The sequence below is a fragment of the Eucyclogobius newberryi genome, unplaced genomic scaffold, assembly GCF_026437365.1.
Source record: "Eucyclogobius newberryi isolate DKJ021-1_F unplaced genomic scaffold, fEucNew1.0.hap1 SCAF_1, whole genome shotgun sequence".
NCBI lineage: Eukaryota > Metazoa > Chordata > Actinopteri > Gobiiformes > Gobiidae > Eucyclogobius > Eucyclogobius newberryi.
Genome location: NW_027315723.1, coordinates 1880208 through 1901658, shown reverse-complemented (window position 1 = coordinate 1901658; position 21451 = coordinate 1880208). Strand labels below are relative to the sequence as shown.

The 21451-nt window shown below is 44.7% G+C and overlaps 1 protein-coding gene and 1 long non-coding RNA gene across 2 annotated transcripts in view; one reads left to right on the top strand and one right to left on the bottom strand.

The window, feature by feature from the left end:
- The first annotated feature begins 3722 nt into the window (after nt 1-3722).
- Nucleotides 3723-21451, top strand: part of LOC140356021 (uncharacterized) — a 355422-nt gene continuing 337693 nt past the window's right edge. The window contains exon 1 of the long non-coding RNA XR_011926051.1: nt 3723-3859. This is a non-coding gene — a long non-coding RNA (uncharacterized lncRNA). The remainder of the gene's footprint in view (nt 3860-21451) is intronic.
- On the bottom strand, nt 11624-18147 carry msraa (methionine sulfoxide reductase Aa). The gene is made up of 6 exons (XM_072439936.1): nt 17973-18147; nt 17272-17340; nt 16854-16973; nt 14537-14641; nt 14008-14114; nt 11624-12137 (listed from the first exon to the last, which is right to left on the bottom strand). Exons 1-6 carry the CDS (start codon nt 18112-18114, stop codon nt 11970-11972), a joined length of 711 nt encoding a protein of 236 aa, XP_072296037.1. The 5' UTR covers nt 18115-18147; the 3' UTR covers nt 11624-11969.

Below are 21451 nucleotides of genomic sequence, written 5' to 3'. Positions count from 1 at the left end.
GTCACACGAGGAGAGCCCGCTGCGACTAGCGAACCTTCGGACTAGTGGGCAGCCACCGGCATTAGCACTAGCATTAATACTAGCATTAGTATTAGCATTAGTATTAGCATTAGCACTAGTATTAGTACTAGCATTAGTATTAGCATTAGTATTAGCATTAGCACTAGTATTAGTACTAGCATTAGTACTAGCATTAGTACTAGCATTAGCACTAGTATTAGTACTAGCATTAGTACTAGCATTAGCACTAGCATTAATACTAGCATTAGCACTAGCATTAGTACTAGCATTAGCACTAGTATTAGTACTAGCACTTCACCCTGGAGAGACTCAGACACAGAACACAGAAGAGAATGATTAGCGAGCTTTGTTACGGAGTTTATTTGGCGCTCAGACCCCGGCGGAAGACGTTGCGATCATGGGCCCTCCATGATCTAATTGAATTGGATGTGTCCCCCGGAGCCTGGAGACTGGTGGTGGTACATATGGAGAGAAGGTAGAGGATGAGGGGAATGTAGAGGAGGAGCTGGGGAGGTGGTGGGTCGCAGTACGGTTTGAAGCGACCGAGCCATCTGCCTGAGGCTTAAATGTGACCGCCTGGTGCTGATTGGGAGCGGGGGAGGAGTCACTGAGAGTGATGATTGGGGATGAGGAGCAGGTGCGGGGGCCATGGTGCAGACGCCCCCTGACCTTTGACCCTCCTTCTTTGGCCGGGAAAAACTGCATAACCTCTTTGGGATAAGCGCAGAAACCTGGGAGAGTCCATGGTGAAGGAGGGATCTGACTCTCACAGACGGACAGGCGGGTGCCCGCTTGAGTGCGATGATGGCGCTGGGGAGAGGCGTGTCCTTCCATGGTGGCCTTGATGTAGATGGGTGGAGTTAGGTCTTCCAGGCTGAATTTACGCAGGCTTCATTAGTACTAGCATTAGTACTAGCATTAGTGCTGTCATTAGCACTAGCATTAGTACTAGCATTAGTGCTGTCATTAGCACTAGCATTAGTACTAGCATTAGTGCTGTCATTAGCACTAGCATTAGTACTAGCATTAGTGGTGTCATTAGCACTAGCATTAGTACTAGCATTAGCACTAGCATTAGTACTAGCATTAGTGCTGGCATTAGCACTAGCATTAGTACTAGCATTAGCACTAGCATTAGTACTAACATTAGCGCTGTTATTAGCACTAGCATTAGTGCTAGCAGTAGTGCTGGCAATAGCACTAGCATTAGTACTAGCCTTAACGCTGGCACTAGCATCAGTATTAGCATTAGCACTGGCATTAGCACTAGCGTTAGCGCTGGCATTAGCACTAGCGTTAGCGCTGGCACTAGCCTTAGCGCTAGCGTTAGCGCTGGCACTAGCATTAGCACTAGCATTAGCGCTGGCACTAGCATGAGTACTAGCGTAAGTTATCTGTTTTTTATTATGAAGTCGAGGAAAAATTCTTCATCACTAAACATAATTATATATAATAATCAGTTATGAGAAACAATTCTTGATCATTCTTAAAAATCAAAATCATAATTATTACTCAATTTCAGTTCATTAAAAAGGTTGATTTAAAGGTTCATTCATGTTGCGCAACAATTCCTTCAAACAGCGGTGAAAGTTTTTCACGCAGAAGTTACTAAACAAATATACATAAACAAATATTGTGAAACTAGCGACAGTGAAACGATGTGAATCTGTTGAGACGATGGATTCATTTAGTTTGAGTCGTATTTCTGGGTTCAGAGCAGTCCAGAGCCGGAGCAGGAAGTAGAGACAGGAAGTGGAGACAGGAAGCGGAGACAGGAAGCGGAGACAGGAAGTGGAGACAGGAAGTGGAGACAGGAAGCGGAGACAGGAAGCGGAGACAGGAAGCGGAGACAGGAAGCGGAGACAGGAAGTGGAGACAGGAAGCGGAGACAGGAAGTGGCTTGGGGCTCGGACATGTTTCATTGCAGCGCCCCGTGTGGCTGGGCAGATGAAATGCTGGTGCATCATTCGAGGCGGGACATGGGTTATAACTGCATGAAAAAGAACGTTAGTAAAAACCTTGAGCCTTGAGCAAAGTGAAAACATATTTAATTAATGAGAATTCTGAATTGTTCGCTGATTTTGCCGTTTTTTATGTATTTGAAATCTGGGGTAATTCCTACTTTACTAATTGAATTATATTATAAAACGAGTTTTAAGAATATTAGACAGGACTGCTCCAAAAGAGAACAGTCTGAATCATTTAACCCTTTTCCCCATGTGGGACAATAAAGGAATAACTTATCTTATTTCTGAAGTCAGGACGATTCAAATTGAAAGACTTAATTGTTTTACAAACTTTCTAAATGATGCACGAAGCAAAAAGCTGTTGTCATGTGGTTTGTCAACAGTGAGAAAAGCAGAAGGACAATTTTAAGCTCTTTGTGCAAGAACAAGACTTAATGTATTTTATTTGCTGGTGTAAAGCAGTGGAACTCAAGAAATGTTCAAATATTATTATATTATAAAATATAAAAAATGATATAATAAATATACAATAAAATAAGTATTTTTAAGTTAATTACAAGTGGCCATCTATGTTTATATCTATTAATTGTGTAAGAACGGGGTGGGGCTTAGATAAGACTCGTGTTGCTGTGGAATGTATTTCTTGTAGTACATTCTCATATAAAAGTGCTGCAGACACGTCTGTCATGGAATTAGACATACACCCGATGCTATTCCTTAACACATTGAGAACACAATTCAACTTAGAATATGAAACGACACAGAAACATCAGACATTTGTGTGGCATGCATGGGAGAAAACGCGGGGACTGTGTCAGCCAGGCCGTTGTAAGGAGCCTGGCTGACCCTCCTGCGTCTCACTTCGTTTTTTCCCATGCTGGTTGGTTTTATTAGATATTCTGGAATAGGCGGGTCACATTTCTCATTGGTCAGCCTCACATCAAGGCACTTGGTATTTTTCCGTAGAGATCAAGCCTTGGGTAAACATTACCCAGACTCCTCTGGGTTATCAACCCCCCCTCGGGTAAACATCCTTTGGCCATCTTTACGACCCCTTCACAAATGCAGTTTGTCAAACACCCGTTCTTCTCTTAGACTAATGATGCAGATAAAATATCACTATTATGCAGATAAAATACATGACAGAAATATAATCATATATTCACATTTTATCACAACGTCCCACTGGACTTCAGGAGGATGTACTGGGGACGATGTGACTCTGGACTGTCATGTGAGGTTTGAGATTTCCTGCTGCTCTGCCAGAACAGCCACTGCTGTTGAAGGTGTGTTTAAGTCTTTAAGCACACGTGTTTCCAAAGCAGAAAAAATAGTCCAGTGAAGTAGTTCAAATACATTTATTTGGCTCATCTTTGCCACAAAAACAAGGAACTACATTAGACACAGTCAAAATCACATGCCTCTCACCTTCAAACCCCTGGTGCCAATTCACTGCCCTCTTTATACCTTTCCACAGCCAACAGTTACCCCACAGCGCCCCATAGGGGCTGGAGTCTAACATTGACACATGTTCAGTGTAGGACGGTCTAAATAATCAAGAACAAATACTAATCAATAGTCAACGAGTGTCAAGTAATTTATCCAGTTTTATTACATGTTTCTATTCTCCTGCTGTGATGTGGATCCTCATATGTGACACTAAGTGGCCTAACTGTGTAAATGTCTTCTCACAAACATCACAGATGAATGGCTTTTCTCCAGTGTGGACTCTGGTGTGACCTTTGAGACTTTCTGATGTTGAAAAACGTTTCTCACACTGGTCACACTTGTATGGTCTTTCTCCTGTGTGAGTTCTGTAGTGTTGTTTGAGTCTGAAAGCAGAGGGCCATATCTTTCCACACTGGTCACAGGTGAATCCCATTATGTGGACTTTTTTTTAGATCTGTTGAAAACAAAAATGAGAGGTCAACACAGGGGGTATTAAAGGCGGTATGGACGATTTTTCAGCAATTTGAGAATGCAGGCGGAAGTGCGCATGCCGCTCCCCCGTGCACATGCCACTCCCCCGTGCACATGTCACTCCCCCGTGTGGACTGATACAACACACACGTGCGTTTGTTTATTAGCGCAACAGAGCGCATCGCTCGTCTCCCGTAGATTTCTGTCCACTTCTGCGTCAGCTCGAACTGTCTTTCTCCGTCTTCATTTTGCCCCGTACACTGAGGGAACTATATTGTGATAGATCAATGCGCTTAGACACGCGGAAACGTGGGGACGAGCCTGACGCGGCTGCAGGTGAGCGGTAGGTGCGTTTTATGATTGACACGTGGCAGGACAAATGATTTATCCACGCCACAAGGAAATATGATAAAAAATTTGCTGAAAAAAAACGTCCATTCCACCTTTAATATTAAAAACTTTACAAAAGCTTAAAGTGACTGTGGGATTTTATTTTTTTCCAAAACAAAACCACAGCCTCAGTGAGTTTGAAGTTTATTCTTTGTACAAAATGGTAAATGTACCTGGCTGCCAGCCCCGACACCATCAAACAGTCTGACCCAGAGATCTTTAATACATTTGAGTTTAGATTTAAATTTTCTGAAAATGATCATTTTATTTTTCCAGTTTTCTTAAAAAATAAGCAAAAATGGTTTGAATGCAATAGATTAGATTTAGAACAGATTTGTCTTGAGCCCACTATAGCCCAGACGCACTTTGAACTGTTCAAGTCACAGACACAGACCCAAGTGCACAAAGGTCAATGGCTCCAACTCAAATGGACAATGATAAAAAGTTTATTTCCATTTAAAGCAAAAGCATAAGCCGAGCTCAAAGAAATGACTCATGAAAGATGTTCTCTGAATGGGACAAGTTCACACTGGACAGTGACAACATCCTACGCCGTCAAACACTTAAACCACAACTTGTTTAGTCAGACACAAAAAGACAGTTATGGAAGCTCTGAGTCATGAAACGTGACATTAAAGACACAATGACCAGTGTGTGAACTGTTCTCCCTGTGGAAGTCGGGCTGCACCATATTAGAAGAAGCATGTGACATGTGAGATATAGTAAGAACACCACTTTAGACTCTGCCATAATGGTTTGAGCCACTTTGCCTGTGCTGCCACAGTCCGGAGCAGTGTGTGAGCCTCGTGAGTTGTGTTGGAAGTGTGTCGTGCGTGTGCGTCAATGCTAAAGTGTGTCTTACTGTATTTGTTCTATTTGCACCTATTCTATGTGTATTTAGCATGTTTCAAACGTCATCACTGTGAGCGTTAAGTCCGTGCAGTCACCTGGCGCCTCAATAGCACGTGTTGACTCATTTACATAAGGTCATAATGTCACTAGTTTATCTGCACTGATGCCGTGTGTTAAACTTATATTAATCTGCTCTTGCTTCAAACCTGCTCCTCATTGTTCAACTGTAATGACTTTATCCGTCCACCAGGGGCCGCAGTAGAGCGCGCTCGGTTCAAACTTCAGCTTTGTTCATCTTTGCGTCCACATAGACTTGAATGTAAACTGGAGGCTTTGGACGCGGCGGTGTGAAGGGCCCTTAAGGGCCCGATGCAGAGACCGGAGCTCCGGACACACAAACTGTCTCTGGGACGTGGAACGCTTGTTCGGGGTCGAGCGTAACCCACTAGATCAGGGGTGGACAAACTACGGCCCGCGGGCCACATCCTTTCAATCCGGTCCGCAGGGCCGGCCCAGCCTATAAGCGAACTAAGCAGCTGCGTAGGGCCTCGAGGCGTTAATAGGGCCCCCAATCTGGCAACCCGTCTTATGCAAAGTGCAAGCGCAGCGTGAGCCACTGGTGTAGTAGCGCTGCTGGCGCGGCAGCGCACACAACGGTAACATATAAGGCACAAACCGCGTTTATTTGTAATGACAATCTGGCAACCAAGACACCAAACCTGCGCTGATTGGTCAACTTCATTGTGCGCGAGGAGCTCGAGAGCAAAACATAAACACAACAGAACGTGGTCCTCATGTCCAGAGGAATATATCCCCCCGAAAAACGAAAGAAGAAACTTCTTGACGATGTAAAGAAACTGCAAACTCGACAACACTCTCCAGGTTTTGAACTTCTCTTACAAAGAGACGGTTAATGCTGCTGTTTGAAACAACACGAGTCTGTCACGTTCGCTCAGGCTGGAGGCGACGAGAGCTCTGCCCCGCGCATAATAATATGTCTGAATGAAAGATAATAAGATTAATATTTACACCAGCCCGGGAGTGTCAGCTGCGGGTGAGGCCGGTGAGGGGCCTCTATGCCCCGGTCACTAAGAGGCGGAGATCCGGTCCGGACGAGCCCCTTCTCGTCCAGAACCTCTGATGTGAGACTTTGGAGTGAAGAGTGTGCGGCCCCTGTCCCGGGCCCCTGTCCCGGGCCCCTGTCCCGGGCCCCTGTCCCCTGTCCCTGTCCCGGGCCCCTGTCCCGGGCCCCTGTGCAGCCTCAGTCAGAGATGAGCGGGTTTGAGTTTGGTCCCCTCGCTCTCACATCACCATGTGTGAGATCAATCGTGACTCGTGATGTCTGTTTTACTTCTTAAAGTGCAATAAGAGGAACGTAAAGGTTTATGCACGTCAGGTCCATCAGCCAATCACATCGCAGCATTGTTTCACACAGAGTCCAGTGTGTGATGTTCTGATCAGAACAAACATTTATATTCTAATTAACTTTTAATAGAGCAATAAAATATTTAAATTTATTTAAAAAGCATCATTAGACTATTTGTTATAAATTATAATAAATTGATAGTGAAAAATAACCAGACATATTATGATTACGTCTGTTACAGAATAATACTATATATTTTTATACAAAAGTGGCAAAGCTGCAGAAACGCAGTCGCTTCACTATAACTAGGTTTGGACCTTCACTTCTCGTTCTGTTCATTCTCTGGGAATAACATGTTTGCACTGTTTTATCAGTGTTAATTGTTAATCAAGCAATGCTTATGCCATTTGTTTAATTCAATATAACTTGTTTTGTCACTTTGGCAAGAAGGAACAGTTGGGAGCTGTAAAAGATAAATTAGTAAAGTAACTATTAATTTTACATTTTCAGTTAAAATGAATCAATTTGACCATAATTATTTTCATAGCCAATTATTGTATTGAGTAATTAAGTACACTAATGTATTAATAACTGGCTTTAGTCATTTTCTCCTGGCACAGTTTCATCACATCATCATTTTATAGCATTACAACCTCAACATTTTACTCTTATTTTAGCGGCTGGACCACATTAAAATGCAGCAGAAGACCCAAAAAAGTCTGAAAATCTTCCCCAGACCCCCCCCCCCTGTTCATTAATTTAAACTGCTAATGTGGCTGTCGACCCTTAACGCCCACAAATACAGCCAAAAACATATCTGGGATGTGTGTTATTTGTACAGGGAGTAGAGGTGATGTCAGCGGAATACCAAGTTGCATTGTGGGATTTAAGTTATCAATATTTGAGCTTGTGAGGTGTTGAGAATAAACTAACTGGCAAACAGATGCCCTGGAGTTTTGGTGCTTTGTTAGCGTTGAAGAAAGTTCCATATGTGAATTATTCACTGACAATGGCAATAAAACTGATTCTGATGACGTGGTGAGGGGCCCCCAAAAATGTTTTCGCTTAGGGCCCCCTGAAGGCTTGGGCCGGCCCTGCCGGTCCGACAACCTTGTCCAAGTAATATTTAAAAAAATATATATCTATTTTATTCTTTATTTTTCTTTCCTTTTTTGCCCTCGGGCATCTTTCTGCACTTGTGTCCTTCATAAATATGACGTGAAATGAATTCAATGATAGATTCAATACTCCTATATTTGACAGAAAAGTGATATTTTATTTGATATTTAATTTTTGGGATTTTATTTTTCACACCAATGATGGCGGGTCGGGCCCTCGGAGGAAAATAATTGCCCAGCCCTGCACTAGATAAAGCCCCTGTAGGAGCCTCAGCTTCTGAAGGGGCCCCTCATCCTACTATAAGTCAAAGCCCTGGAAGAAGAACTTTTAGGACTACGACAAAGTCTAAGGAATAAAGTCGGGCTGTAATGCAACACTCGGATGCCAACCGCCATAAAACAACAACTATAAGTCACCAGTGGCGGATCCATGGGGGCCGCGCCCCTGTTCAGCCTCATGTTAAAGCAGAGCAGATTTGAAGATGCTAAACACTAAACTTAGCTCAAGTGTGACACATGTATTTACCTGTAGTGAGACAGCAGTTTCTCGGCTTGTTCCTCGGCTCTTTTCTTCACCTTTTTCACCTTGTTTGTGTTAATGTTTCTCTCTGGACGTTTGGCACGTCTCGCTGCAAATGTAAAGTTTGTGTGGTTCTGTCCCGAGCTCTAAAGACTGTGCAAATGAACTCTGGAACATAAAGAAAGGCTCGTTCTTCCTCTTTTAGAAGCAGCTCTTTCACACACGGTTGGCACTAGGTCATATAGAGAATTGGACAGGAAGTGACGAAATCCAAGATGGTGACGCTCGTGCGGCCCAAATCACTTGCGGTTCATCATTTTGCTTCACGGTTTTGGTCCACCTGGTGGTGACAGAGATCATTTGACTGTCTCGTTGTACGATCTTGTCAGACTTGTGGCCCGATGGTTAAAAACACGGTTTAGGGTTCGATTCCTGCCCAGAACTTTATTATCTCGAGTTCAAAATTTTTTTTGCACAGTCTAGTTTGTTTTGGGTTGAGTTAGCTTCACTTTTGCTAATACAAAGTCATGGTATAAACTAGTTTTAACCAAACGAAGTAAACCTAAAACTTAGGGTTAGGTTTAGGGGTTAAGGTTAAGGTTAGGGTTAGGGTTAAGGTTAGGGTTAGGGTTAGGGTTAGGGTTAGGGTTAAGGTTAGGGTTAGGGTTAGGGTTAAGGTTAAGGTTAGGGTTAGGGTTAAGGTTAGGGTTAGGGTTAAGGTTAGGGTTAGGGTTAGTGTTAGTGGGTTAGGGTTAAGGTTAAGGTTAGGGTTAAGGTTAGGGTTAGGGTTAAGGTTAGGGTTAAGGTCAAGGTCAAGGTCAGGGTCAGGGTCAGGGTCAGGGTCAGGGTCAGGGTTAGGGTTAGGGTTAGGGTAGGGTTAGGGTTAGGGTTAGGGTTAGTGTTAGTGGGTTAGGGTTAGGGTTAGGGTTAGGGTTAGGGTTAGGGTTAGGGTTAAGGTTAAGGTTAGGGTTAGGGTTAAGGTTAAGGTTAGGGTTAGGGTTAGGGTTAGGGTTAGGGTTAAGGTTAAGGTTAGGGTTAGGGTTAGGGTTAAGGGTTAGGGTTAGGGTTAGGGTTAGGGTTAAGGTTAGGGTTAGGGTTAGGGTTAAGGTTAAGGTTAAGGTTAAGGTTAGGGTTAGGGTTAAGGTTAAGGTTAAGGTTAGGGTTAGGGTTAGGGTTAGGGTTAAGGTTAAGGTTATGGTTAAGGTTAAGGTTAAGGTTAGAGTTAGAGTTAGGGTTAGGGTTAGGGTTAAGGTTAGGGTTAGGGTTAAGGTTATGGTTATGGTTAAGGTTAAGGTTAAGGTTAGGGTTAGGGTTAGGGTTAGGGTTAAGGTTATGGTTAAGGTTAAGGTTAAGGTTAAGGTTAAGGTTAAGGTTAAGGTTAGAGTTAGAGTTAGGGTTAGGGTTAGGGTTAAGGTTAAGGTTAGAGTTAGGGTTAGGGTTAGGGTTAGGGATAAACCCAGACCCATGTGATTAACATTTTCACAATTCTTTGTTTTACATTCAATGCACGCCCATTTAACACTATTTATTTCTAAAATATGTATATGATACGACCGTTCGCCATGTTTACTACGGTCGACCACCTGTTTACTTTCTCCCGGCTCCCGCCACGTCGTCACTTCCTCCTGTCCAATTCCCTATATGACCTAGTGCCAACCGAACAGGAACACCAAACTCACAAGGACCCCTTAGCTGCCCCACAAATGCCTGACACAAATCAAACCCTCCAACCCGGCTAGTCATGACCAACCTCTTCTTAGTCCTGGTTTAGTCCTGGTTTAGAGCTTGTTTAGTCCTGGTTTAGAGCTGGTTTAGTCCTGGTTTAGTCCTGGTTTAGAGCTTGTTTAGTCCTGGTTTAGAGCTGGTTTAGTCCTGGTTTAGTCCTGGTTTAGAGCTTGTTTAGTCCTGGTTTAGACCTGGTTTAGACCTGGTTTAGAGATACTTTAGTCCTGGTTTAGACCTGGTTTAGACCTGGTTTAGACCTGGTTTAGAGATACTTTAGTCCTGGTTTAGACCTGGTGTAGTCCTGGGTTAGACCTGGTTTAGAGCCGGTTTAGAGCTACTTTAGTCCTGGTTTAGACCTGGTTTAGTCCTGGTTTAGACCTGGTTTAGACCTGGTTTAGACCTGGTTTAGAGCTTGTTTAGAGCTGGTTTAGAGCTACTTTAGTCCTGGTTTAGACCTGGTTTAGTCCTGGTTTAGACCTGGTTTAGACCTGTTTTAGACCTGGTTTAGACCTGGTTTAGAGCTGGTTTAGACCTGGTTTAGTCCTGGTTTAGACCTGGTTTAGAGCTGGTTTAGACCTGGTTTAGACCTGGTTTAGTCCTGGTTTAGACCTGGTTTAGACCTGGTTTAGAGCTACTTTAGTCCTGATTTAGTCCTGGTTTAGACCTGGTTTAGACCTGGTTTAGACCTGGTTTAGTCCTGGTTTAGTCCTGGTTTAGACCTGGTTTAGAGCTTGTTTAGAGCTGGTTTAGACCTGGTTTAGTCCTGGTTTAGACCTGGTTTAGAGCTGGTTTAGACCTGGTTTAGACCTGGTTTAGTCCTGGTTTAGACCTGGTTTAGACCTGGTTTAGAGCTACTTTAGTCCTGATTTAGTCCTGGTTTAGACCTGGTTTAGACCTGGTTTAGACCTGGTTTAGTCCTGGTTTAGTCCTGGTTTAGACCTGGTTTAGTCCTGGTTTAGACCTGGTTTAGTCCTGGTTTAGTCCTGGTTTAGAGCTTGTTTAGAGCTGGTTTAGTCCTGGTTTAGTCCTGGTTTAGACCTGGTTTAGAGCTTGTTTAGAGCTGGTTTAGTCCTGGTTTAGACCTGGTTTAGAGCTTGTTTAGAGCTGGTTTAGACCTGGTTTAGACCTGGTTTAGTCCTGGTTTAGACCTGGTTTAGACCTGGTTTAGACCTGGTTTAGACATGGTTTAGAGCTGGTTTAGAGCTGAGAAGTAGAATATAAAGCCAGGAGACTTTGTGGTTGAAATAGAATAATTTATATATATATATATATATATATATATATATATATATATATATATATATATATATATATATATATATATATATATAAAATAACGATGGAACATCATCATGAGGATGTTTGAAATGTGTTGAAAAAACAGAACGAACTTTGGAGGAAATTGTATTAAATTCTTATAAAATGGTGTTAAATTTTGAGGAGAACGAGACAGTTTTGAGCGTCGCAGAATGATCCATGTTCTACATCTGCTCGTGGTGTAATACCTGTCACTGCCCACAAGGGCGCCATATTACTATTTACTGTCATATTACTAGTATTTTACTATTTACTGTCATATTACTAGTATTTTACTATTTACTGTCATATTACTAGTATTTTACTATTTACTGTCATATTACTAGTATTTTACTATTTACTATCATATTACTAGTATTATAACATTTGCTGGTGGAAAATTGTGGCTCCAGATTATTTTAGTTTTAAGAAGAAAAACAACAAAAGATTGGATTTTAAAATGTACATTTATTACAAAATAATATCTGCATCATTTTGATCAAGCTTTAGCTTTAGCTTCAGCTACAGCTTTAGCTACAGCTTTAGCTACAGCTTTAGCTTCAGCTACAGCTTTAGCTACAGCTTTAGCTTTAGCTACAGCTTTAGCTACAGCTTTAGCTTTAGCACACGGTCAATTCATTCATATTTGCTCCTTGTATTTAATTATTAATTTTTTTAAACATCTGTTTTCAGTTTCTTACAGCTTTTCAACGATAAATAATATTTTTTAATCCCCGGTCCTGTCCCGGTCCTGTCCGGGTCCTGTCCCGGTCCTGACCCGATCCTGACCCGGTTCAGTCCTTGCCCAGGCCCATGGGGCAGGAGACCCCGGTGCCCCCCAGGCCGCAGTACCCATCGGGGTTCTTGCTCAGGTACTGCTGGTGGTAGTCCTCAGCGTAGTAAAACGTCTTTCCCTCTGCGATCTCTGTCGTGATGGGGCCGTATCCTTCCTCCGTCAGAACCTGTAAAAAATAGATCCTTTACAGCATTTACCGAGAACCTCACAAGCTAACGGCTAACGGAGCACCTCACAAGCTAACGGCTAACGGAGCACCTCACAAGCTGAAAGAGCGCCTCACAAGCTGACGGAGCACCTCACAAGCTAACGGAGCACCTCACAAGCTAACGGCTAACGGAGCACCTCACAAGCTAAAAGAGCACCTCACAAGCTGAAAGAGCACCTCACAAGCTGACGGAGCACCTCACAAGCTAACGGCTAACGGAGCACCTCACAAGCTAAAAGAGCACCTCACAAGCTGACGGAGCACCTCACAAGCTAACGGCTAACGGAGCACCTCACAAGCTAACAGCTAACGGAGCACCTCACAAGCTAACGGCTAACGGAGCACCTCACAAGCTAACGGCTAACGGAGCACCTCACAAGCTAACGGAGCATCTCACAAGCTGATGGAGAACCTCACAAGCTAACGGCTAACGGAGCACCTCACAAGCTAACGGAGCACCTCACAAGCTGACGGAGCACCTCACAAGCTAACGGCTAACGGAGCACCTCACAAGCTAACGGAGCACCTCACAAGCTGACGGAGCACCTCATAAGCTAACGAGGCTAACGAGGCTAACATGGCTAACTGGTCAGCTGCCCCAGACTGCAGCCCTTCCCCCGCGGCAGGACAGGGCTCCCCCGGCCCCGACTGCACCGTGACAGGGCCTCACCGAGAGAAGCCCCTCCCATCACAATGGAAGGCGCACATCGCCATGGCAACCAAGACCAGCAGCTGATAAACCACGAGGCCTGAGAATGAGGTTTATTAACGATCGTGTGAAGGAACGTGAAGGTTGCAAGGGTTAAAGGAGACCTCCAGAGTTAAAGGAGACCTCCAGGGTTAAAGGAGACCTCCAGAGTTAAAGGAGACCTCCAGCGTTAAAGGAGACCTCAAGAGTTAAAGGAGACCTCCAGGGTTAAAGGAGACCTCCAGAGTTAAAGGAGACTTCCAGTGTTAAAGGAGACCTCCAGGGTTAAAGGAGACCTCCAGAGTTAAAGGAGACTTCCAGTGTTAAAGGAGACCTCCAGGGTTAAAGGAGACCTCCAGGGTTAAAGGAGACCTCCAGGGTTAAAAGAGACCTCCAGGGATAAAGGAGACCTCCAGGGTTAAAAGAGACCTCCAGAGTTAAAGGAGACTTCCAGGGTTAAAGGAGACCTCCAGGGTTAAAGGAGACCTCCAGGGTTAAAGGAGACCTCCAGGGTTAAAAGAGACCTCCAGGGATAAAGGAGACCTCCAGGGTTAAAGGAGACCTCCAGAGTTAAAGGAGACTTCCAGGGTTAAAGGAGACCTCCAGGGTTAAAGGAGACCTCCAGGGTTAAAGGAGACCTCCAGGGTTAAAAGAGACCTCCAGGGTTAAAGGAGACCTCAAGGGTTAAAGGAGACCTCCAGGGTTAAAGGAGACCTCCAGGGTTAAAAGAGACCTCCAGGGATAAAGGAGACCTCCAGGGTTAAAAGAGACCTCCAGGGTTAAAGGAGACCTCCAGGGTTAAAGGAGACCTCCAGGGTTAAAGGAGACCTCCAGAGTTAAAGGAGACCTCCAGAGTTAAAGGAGACCTCCAGGGTTAAAAGAGACCTCCAGGGATAAAGGAGACCTCCAGGGTTAAAAGAGACCTCCAGGGTTAAAGGAGACCTCCAGAGTTAAAGGAGACCTCCAGAGTTAAAGGAGACCTCCAGAGTTAAAGGAGACCTCCAGAGTTAAAGGAGACCTCTGGGTTAAAGGAGACCTCCAGAGTTAAAGGAGACCTCTGGGTTAAAGGAGACGCCAGCGTCATGTGTTTATAATGACACGTGGAGGAGATGAACATTAGGGGGCGCCACTTCTGGTTACCTTCTGGTACTTGTCCCTGGAGCTCAGAGCCTCCTGCGTCTGCTGAGGAGACGAGGTGTAGATCACAGAACGATACGCCGTCCCAAAGTCGTTGCCCTGACGCATCCCTGCAACACATTCCACCATCACGTCCCACGTCACGTCCCACCATCACGTCCCTGCAACAGGTTGTGGCTCTTGTGTTTTACCCTGTGTCGGGTTGTGGCTCTGGTGTTTTACCCTGTGTCGGGTTGTGGCTCTTGTGTTTTACCCTGTGTCGGGTTGTGGCTCTGGTGTTTTACCCTGTGTCGGGTTGTGGCTCTTGTGTTTTACCCTGTGTCGGGTTGTGGCTCTGGTGTTTTACCCTGTGTCGGGTTGTGGCTCTGGTGTTTTACCCTGTGTCGGGTTGTGGCTCTGGTGTTTTACCCTGTGTCGGGTTGTGGCTCTGGTGTTTTACCCTGTGTCGGGTTGTGGCTCTGGTGTTTTACCCTGTGTCGGGTTGTGGCTCTGGTGTTTTACCCTGTGTCGGGTTGTGGCTCTGGTGTTTTACCCTGTGTCGGGTTGTGGCTCTCCCAGAAAACCTTCAGGAGTCCAGAGAAGCTGATTGTCTCCGGGACAAACACGACACGCACCACCTCAGAGTGACCCGTCCCGCCTGAAACACACACGCACAGTTATTCATTTGTGTGACAGCCGCTCGTTTACAGATGACGGTGTTGGCGTGAATGGCCCGCGCCGTGGCCCGCGCCGTGGCCCGCGCCGTGGCCCGCGCCCTGCGCCGTGGCCCGCACCGGTCTTGCGAGGGCAGCTAGGGTCAGTTGAATACGGATGTGCCCCGCCTAAAGCCCAAAGTCACTGGGATAGGCTCCAGTCACCCGTGACCCCGAAAGGGAACAAGCGGTAGAAAATGGATGGATGGTAATAACAATCCTAATAATCATTTAAATAAAATAATAAAAATAATCATCATAAGGCTAGGCAAAATAATGTCTGTTTGCCGTAACCCGACCGACCCAGTATGAAACTAGCCGACTGAAAAAAAATATCAGCATTTTGTTGAAAAAACGTCAAAATCTTTTATTTTTCAATTATTTCACCGACCGGTCTGTCCTGAGCCGTGTCGAATATTTTATCACGCTGGTAAACCTGTCTTTCATCTCAAAGAACTGATAACGCACTGCGCAACACATGTGCGTCTTCATTTTCAGTCCTCCACATGCGTCTATAATAAAACAGACGGCGCGCAGGAGTCGTTATATTGCTTTTTATAAGTTGGTTTGTCCTTGTTGGCGCCACTGACATGTCCATAGTAATGTCACACTCTATCTGGGTGTAAAATTTGACTTACGCAAATGCATTCTGGGATTGAAACACGCCCAGCAGCGTCATCACAACAAACATGGCGGCGCCTGTGTCCCCCGCATGTTCCCCCCGCTCGCCTTCGCTACCAAAATAAAGGATAACGGCGTACAAAAGGTCGATTGAAATATCTTAAAATCGTGAGATTTAGTCTCCTGATCGGGTTGATAGAGACGTTTTCCGTCATTGACTGTTGAAGCCTCTGACCCCTGGACTGTAGAAGCCTCTGACCCCTGGACTGTTGACGCCTTTGACCCCTGGACTGTTGAAGCCTCTGACCCCTGGACTGTTGAAGCCTGACCCCTGGACTGTTGAAGCCTCTGACCCCTGGACTGTTGAAGCCTCTGACCCCTGGACTGTTGAAGCCTCTGACCCCTGGACTGTTGAAGCCTGACCCCTGGACTGTTGAAGCCTGACCCCTGGACTGTTGAAGCCTGACCCCTGGACTGTAGAAGCCTGACCCCTGGACTGTTGAACCCTGACCCCTGGACTGTTGAAGCCTGACCCCTGGACTGTAGAAGCCTGACCCCTGGACTGTTGAAGCCTGACCCCTGGACTGTAGAAGCCTGACCCCTGGACTGTTGAAGCCTCTGACCCCTGGACTGTAGAAGCCTGACCCCTGGACTGTTGAAGCCTCTGACCCCTGGACTGTAGAAGCCTGACCCCTGGACTGTTGAAGCCTCTGACCCCTGGACTGTAGAAGCCTGACCCCTGGTGGTCACTCCGACTGAAAAAATGACAAAATTTGGATCTTTTTTTTTGCCTTCAAAGTAAAAAAAATAAGAATTTGCCTACCGACCGAGCCACTTGAAAAATGTTGACTCGGGTTACAGCAAACAGAAAATTTATTTGGGGCAGTACAAATAATTTTGGGGAAAACAAACATTTACAGACACTGGAGTCGACTGACCGGTCTGCTGGACACGCCTTTGGTCAATCAGGACACGCCTTTGGTCAATTTCAGTCATTGGTTGCATTATTTTATGTTTTGGACAAATTCGCATCTCAATATTGAGCAAAAGTAACTGGAAAAAAGAAAAGTCGGAGTTCTGCTGAGTTCCAATACGGTGGAGAATTAACAAGAATTAACAAGAATATATGAGAAGACAACGTGAATGAAAACTCATCTTTGAGCACTGACATGATCTGAAGCTGTGTGGACTTAAAAACACAGAGGAGCTTCATGGATTACACTGGTTCCTCAGTGGTCGGTCTTAACCTGTCCACACTTCTATGGTTCTGGTCGGTCTTTGATGGTTCTGGTTCTGGTCGGTCTTTGATGGTTCTGGTTCTGGTCGGTCTTTGATGGTTCTGGTTCTGGTCGGTCTTTGCTGGTTCTGGTTCTGGTCGGTCTTTGCTGGTTCTGGTTCTGGTCGGTCTTTGATGGTTCTGGTTCTGGTCGGTCTTTGCTGGTTCTGGTTCTGGTCGGTCTTTGATGGTTCTGGTTCTGGTCGGTCTTTGCTGGTTCTGGTTCTGGTCGGTCTTTGCTGGTTCTGGTTGGTCTTTACCTGTGCACACTTCTTTGTAGGTTGGGTGGGGCGTGTATCCTCCGGCGTAGCCCACCTGAGTCGAGTACACGCCCTTCTGTTTCCAGAACTTACGCTCCGCCCCCCAGAAACAGCCCATGCCTAAAACACAGCACAGAGACACGCCCACACGTTACGGGCCAATGAGGACAATGGATACAAAATATGCAAATCTTTATTAACAAAATGTGAAAAAAACATATTTTCATTTTAATCCAATTCATTCATAATATTATGGTCAAAGTAACTAAAATAAAAATGGATAGAAACCATTGTATTTTAATATTTATTATTTGGATTATACAGACTCTAAAAGATATAATATACGTTTTTGTTTTAAGCCTCGTCCCTTGAGCTTTTTTTTGTGGTAAACTTGATCATTTTCCGGGAGAATACGTACCAAAGATGACGGTTTCCGTGTTTTCAGGGAACGGAGGAGTCGTTCTGTTGCCGTTGACGTCGTGTTTAGCTGAAACAGAACAAAAAGGAAGTAATAAACGGGGATTTGGTTTGGTTTAAGTATAAAAGCGAGAACAGGACCAGGATAAGATCAAACATTCAAACAGACAAAAGATGAAAAAGCGCTTTAGCGTTACTGTCTAAGTTTCTTAATTTTGCTTGTAAAAGGATCACAATTATTTAAAACTAATACGACTGCAGCGATCGAATGAATTATTACAAAACAGAAACAGATACAACATGAGGAGCAGGAAGAGGCCCTTTAAGTTTATTTATTAGTTATTAATCCTTTATATGGAAAAAATATTATGATATAGTATAAAATATGAATAGTTTTGTGTTTTATTATTTTTAATTTACATTTTGAAGTTATCTAAAGCTCGGAGTGGCACGCATGCGCAGTACGGTGTGTTTCTATAGGTTTGTTATGTGAGGCTAAAATCTCCCAAACTGTAATAAATGTGCTTCATTCACAAATAAAAATAGTATTTGTACATTTTCAGGTTTATTCAGAAGCAGCAGACGCTTTCACAGTCACAGTTTATGTTCCGAAACACACATTTATCACCTGATTTTACGAGTTATATCAGCTTTTCCCCCGGAGGCTAACAACATGCTAACGCTAAAGAAAGCGCGTATTACCGGACACTTTCATGGTGCTCTCGGGCCGGCCGGGCAGCGCAGTCTCCCGGGAGGGCATCTGACCTCTGGAGCTCATGTCTCCCATTCTACTGTTGACCAAGTGCCGCCAGATGAGCCTGAGCCGCGGGGAGGACGACACCATGGACCCGGAACTGACCTGAAGCTAGCGCCGTTAGCTTAGCATTAGCGCTGTTACTCAACGCAGTGTTTGGTAACGACACGTTTTACACAAACTCCCGGTGCAACACGGACTGTCCAGCCGTCCGTTTGTTACAATGAATAAAGTGTGAAATAAGCTCATTTGCCATTGTTTATTTCTTATGTTTAAAATATCTCCACTTGGCTCAATAAACACGGTTAAAGCTGAGCCTCTTTTAGCATTGTGATGGTTTTATTTACGATTTTACGGAGCCCCGCAAGTGACATAAGCGAAATATTATATTTTCACGATATATATATATATATTTTAATATCACGTAGGAACGTGATAATTATCTTGAGGGAACGTGATAATTATCATGTGAGAATGTGAGAATTATCATGTGAGAACGTGATGGGGGAAAAATCCGTGAAAAAAAAAAAAAAACATTTTCTGAAAAATGTTCGTGGACATATTTTTATTTTTCACAGATTTTTATTTAGTTTTTTTTTATATATATCACGTGATCATTTATGTTTGGCAGGTGACCTCTTGGTGGCGCTCTTATAGTATATACAGGAAGTGTGTGAAAAGGATAAAAGACCAGACACAATGGGCCGTGACTCCAAAATCAAACATTATTTTATGCTGGGGATGAGTTACGGCGATATACTGGCCACACTTGCTTTGGACGGTAATATTTTGAGCAAAAGACATTTGATGAGAATATTACAAATGCATGGACTTTACCATCGACAGTATGCTAACTTTGAGCTAGTTGTTAGCTTCATACTTAATCAATTGGAAGAGCTGGGGAGACTCAATGGTTATGGGTGGAAGTATGTGTTTGGAGCATGGTGTCCGCGTCAGGAAGGAAGACGTGAAGAAGACGTGAGGAAGACGCGAGGAAGACGCGAGGAAGACGCGAGGAAGGCGCGAGGAAGACGCGAGGAAGACGCGAGGAAGACGTGAGGTTACGGCTTTAGCTCCCAGATCCTGTCAAACGTCCAGGCTCGCCAGAGGAGACGTCTCATACGGCGATGCTCTTTTTCACGAGGGCCTAACTTTATATGACATGATGATTCTCATGACAAGCTGAAAAAGCCTCATGGGGATATATATAATATATATTATCATATATATATTATTTTCATAAATAATGTCCAGTTGAACACACTTTGTAACTGGGATTGAGTCACAAATGTGAGTGTGTTTTTTAAAACTTCCTATAATCTGTCCTTTCCTCCTGTTTCTACTGCAGTGCAACAACGAAGTTTCCCCTTGTGTGGATAATAAAGGATTATCTTCCATCCATCCATTTTCTACCGCTTGTTCCCTTTCGGGGTCGCGGGTGACTGAAGCCTATCCCAGTGACTTCGGGCCTTAGGCGGGGTACATCCTGGACAGTGGCCAGCTTGTCACAGGGTCAACACAGAGACATAACAGACAATTATTCACACAATTTAGAGTTACCAATTATACCTAACACATGGGTTTGGACGGTGGGAGGAGCCGGAGAGCACGGAGAGAACCCCACAGTAACACGGGGAGAACACGCAGACTCCACCCAGAGAGATCATGTGATGTCGGTCTGGTCCGGGAATCGAACCCATGATCTCCTTCTTGGGAAGAGCGCTAACCGCCTTTACCACCGTGCAAATACACACACAAGTGTAATTGAGTCGTTCTTTTCAGGTAATTGTACTTGTACTTCAGTATAGTTTATGCACGTAATTAGGTCGAATTAAAATCATGGACATTTCACTGGACATTACACTGGACATTTCACTGGACATTTCACTGGACATTACACTGGACATTTCACTGGACATTACACTGGACATTACACTGGACATTACACTGGACATTACACTGGACATTACACTGGACATTTCACTGGACATTACACTGGACATTCACACAATGGACACATTTGGAATTTATTGGACAGACTTTGCACTAAATGGATGATTATTTTGTGCTGGTTTTGTTTTTTGTCTGTTTCTCTTTCTGCTCTTGTTTGTTTCCTTGTGTTTATCCTTTATATTCCTTCTGTAGAACACCTGCCATGGACACAGTGGTTGGATACTTCCTGTAGAACACCTGCCATGGACACAGTGGTTGGATACTTCCTGTAGAACACCTGCCATGGACACAGTGGTTGGATACTTCCTGTAGAACACCTGCCATGGACACAGTGGTTGGATACTTCCTGTAGAACACCTGCCATGGACACAGTGGTTGGATACTTCCTGTAGAACACCTGCCATGGACACAGTGGTTGGATACTTCCTGTAGAACACCTGCCATGGACACAGTGGTTGGATACTTCCTGTAGAACACCTGCCATGGACACAGTGGTTGGATACTTCCTGTAGAACACCTGCCATGGACACAGTGGTTGGATACTTCCTGTAGAACACCTGCCATGGACACAGTGGTTGGATACTTCCTGTAGAACACCTGCCATGGACACAGTGGTTGGATACTTCCTGTAGAACACCTGCCATGGACACAGTGGTTGGATACTTCCTGTAGAACACCTGCCATGGACACAGTGGTTGGATACTTCCTGTAGAACACCTGCCATGGACACAGTGGTTGGATACTTCCTGTAGAACACCTGCCATGGACACAGTGGTTGGATACTTCCTGTAGAACACCTGCCATGGACACAGTGGTTGGATACTTCCTGTAGAACACCTGCCATGGACACAGTGGTTGGATACTTCCTGTAGAACACCTGCCATGGACACAGTGGTTGGATACTTCCTGTAGAACACCTGCCATGGACACAGTGGTTGGATACTTCCTGTAGAACACCTGCCATGGACACAGTGGTTGGATACTTCCTGTAGAACACCTGCCATGGACACAGTGGTTGGATACTTCCTGTAGAACACCTGCCATGGACACAGTGGTTGGATACTTCCTGTAGAACACCTGCCATGGACACAGTGGTTGGATACTTCCTGTAGAACACCTGCCATGGACACAGTGGTTGGATACTTCCTGTAGAACACCTGCCATGGACACAGTGGTTGGATACTTCCTGTAGAACACCTGCCATGGACACAGTGGTTGGATACTTCCTGTAGAACACCTGCCATGGACACAGTGGTTGGATACTTCCTGTAGAACACCTGCCATGGACACAGTGGTTGGATACTTCCTGAACGTTCTGTTGGCGGCAGGAAAAGGACGAGGCGAACACTGACTGGACTGAGATGGGGACCGACATCAGGCAAATGGGGGGAAAATGACTCCCGGAGGCAAATGTAATTCAATTGTGCCGTGATTTTGTCTGTGTTTAGTTTAGTCGTCTTTTCTTGTGTTGTTG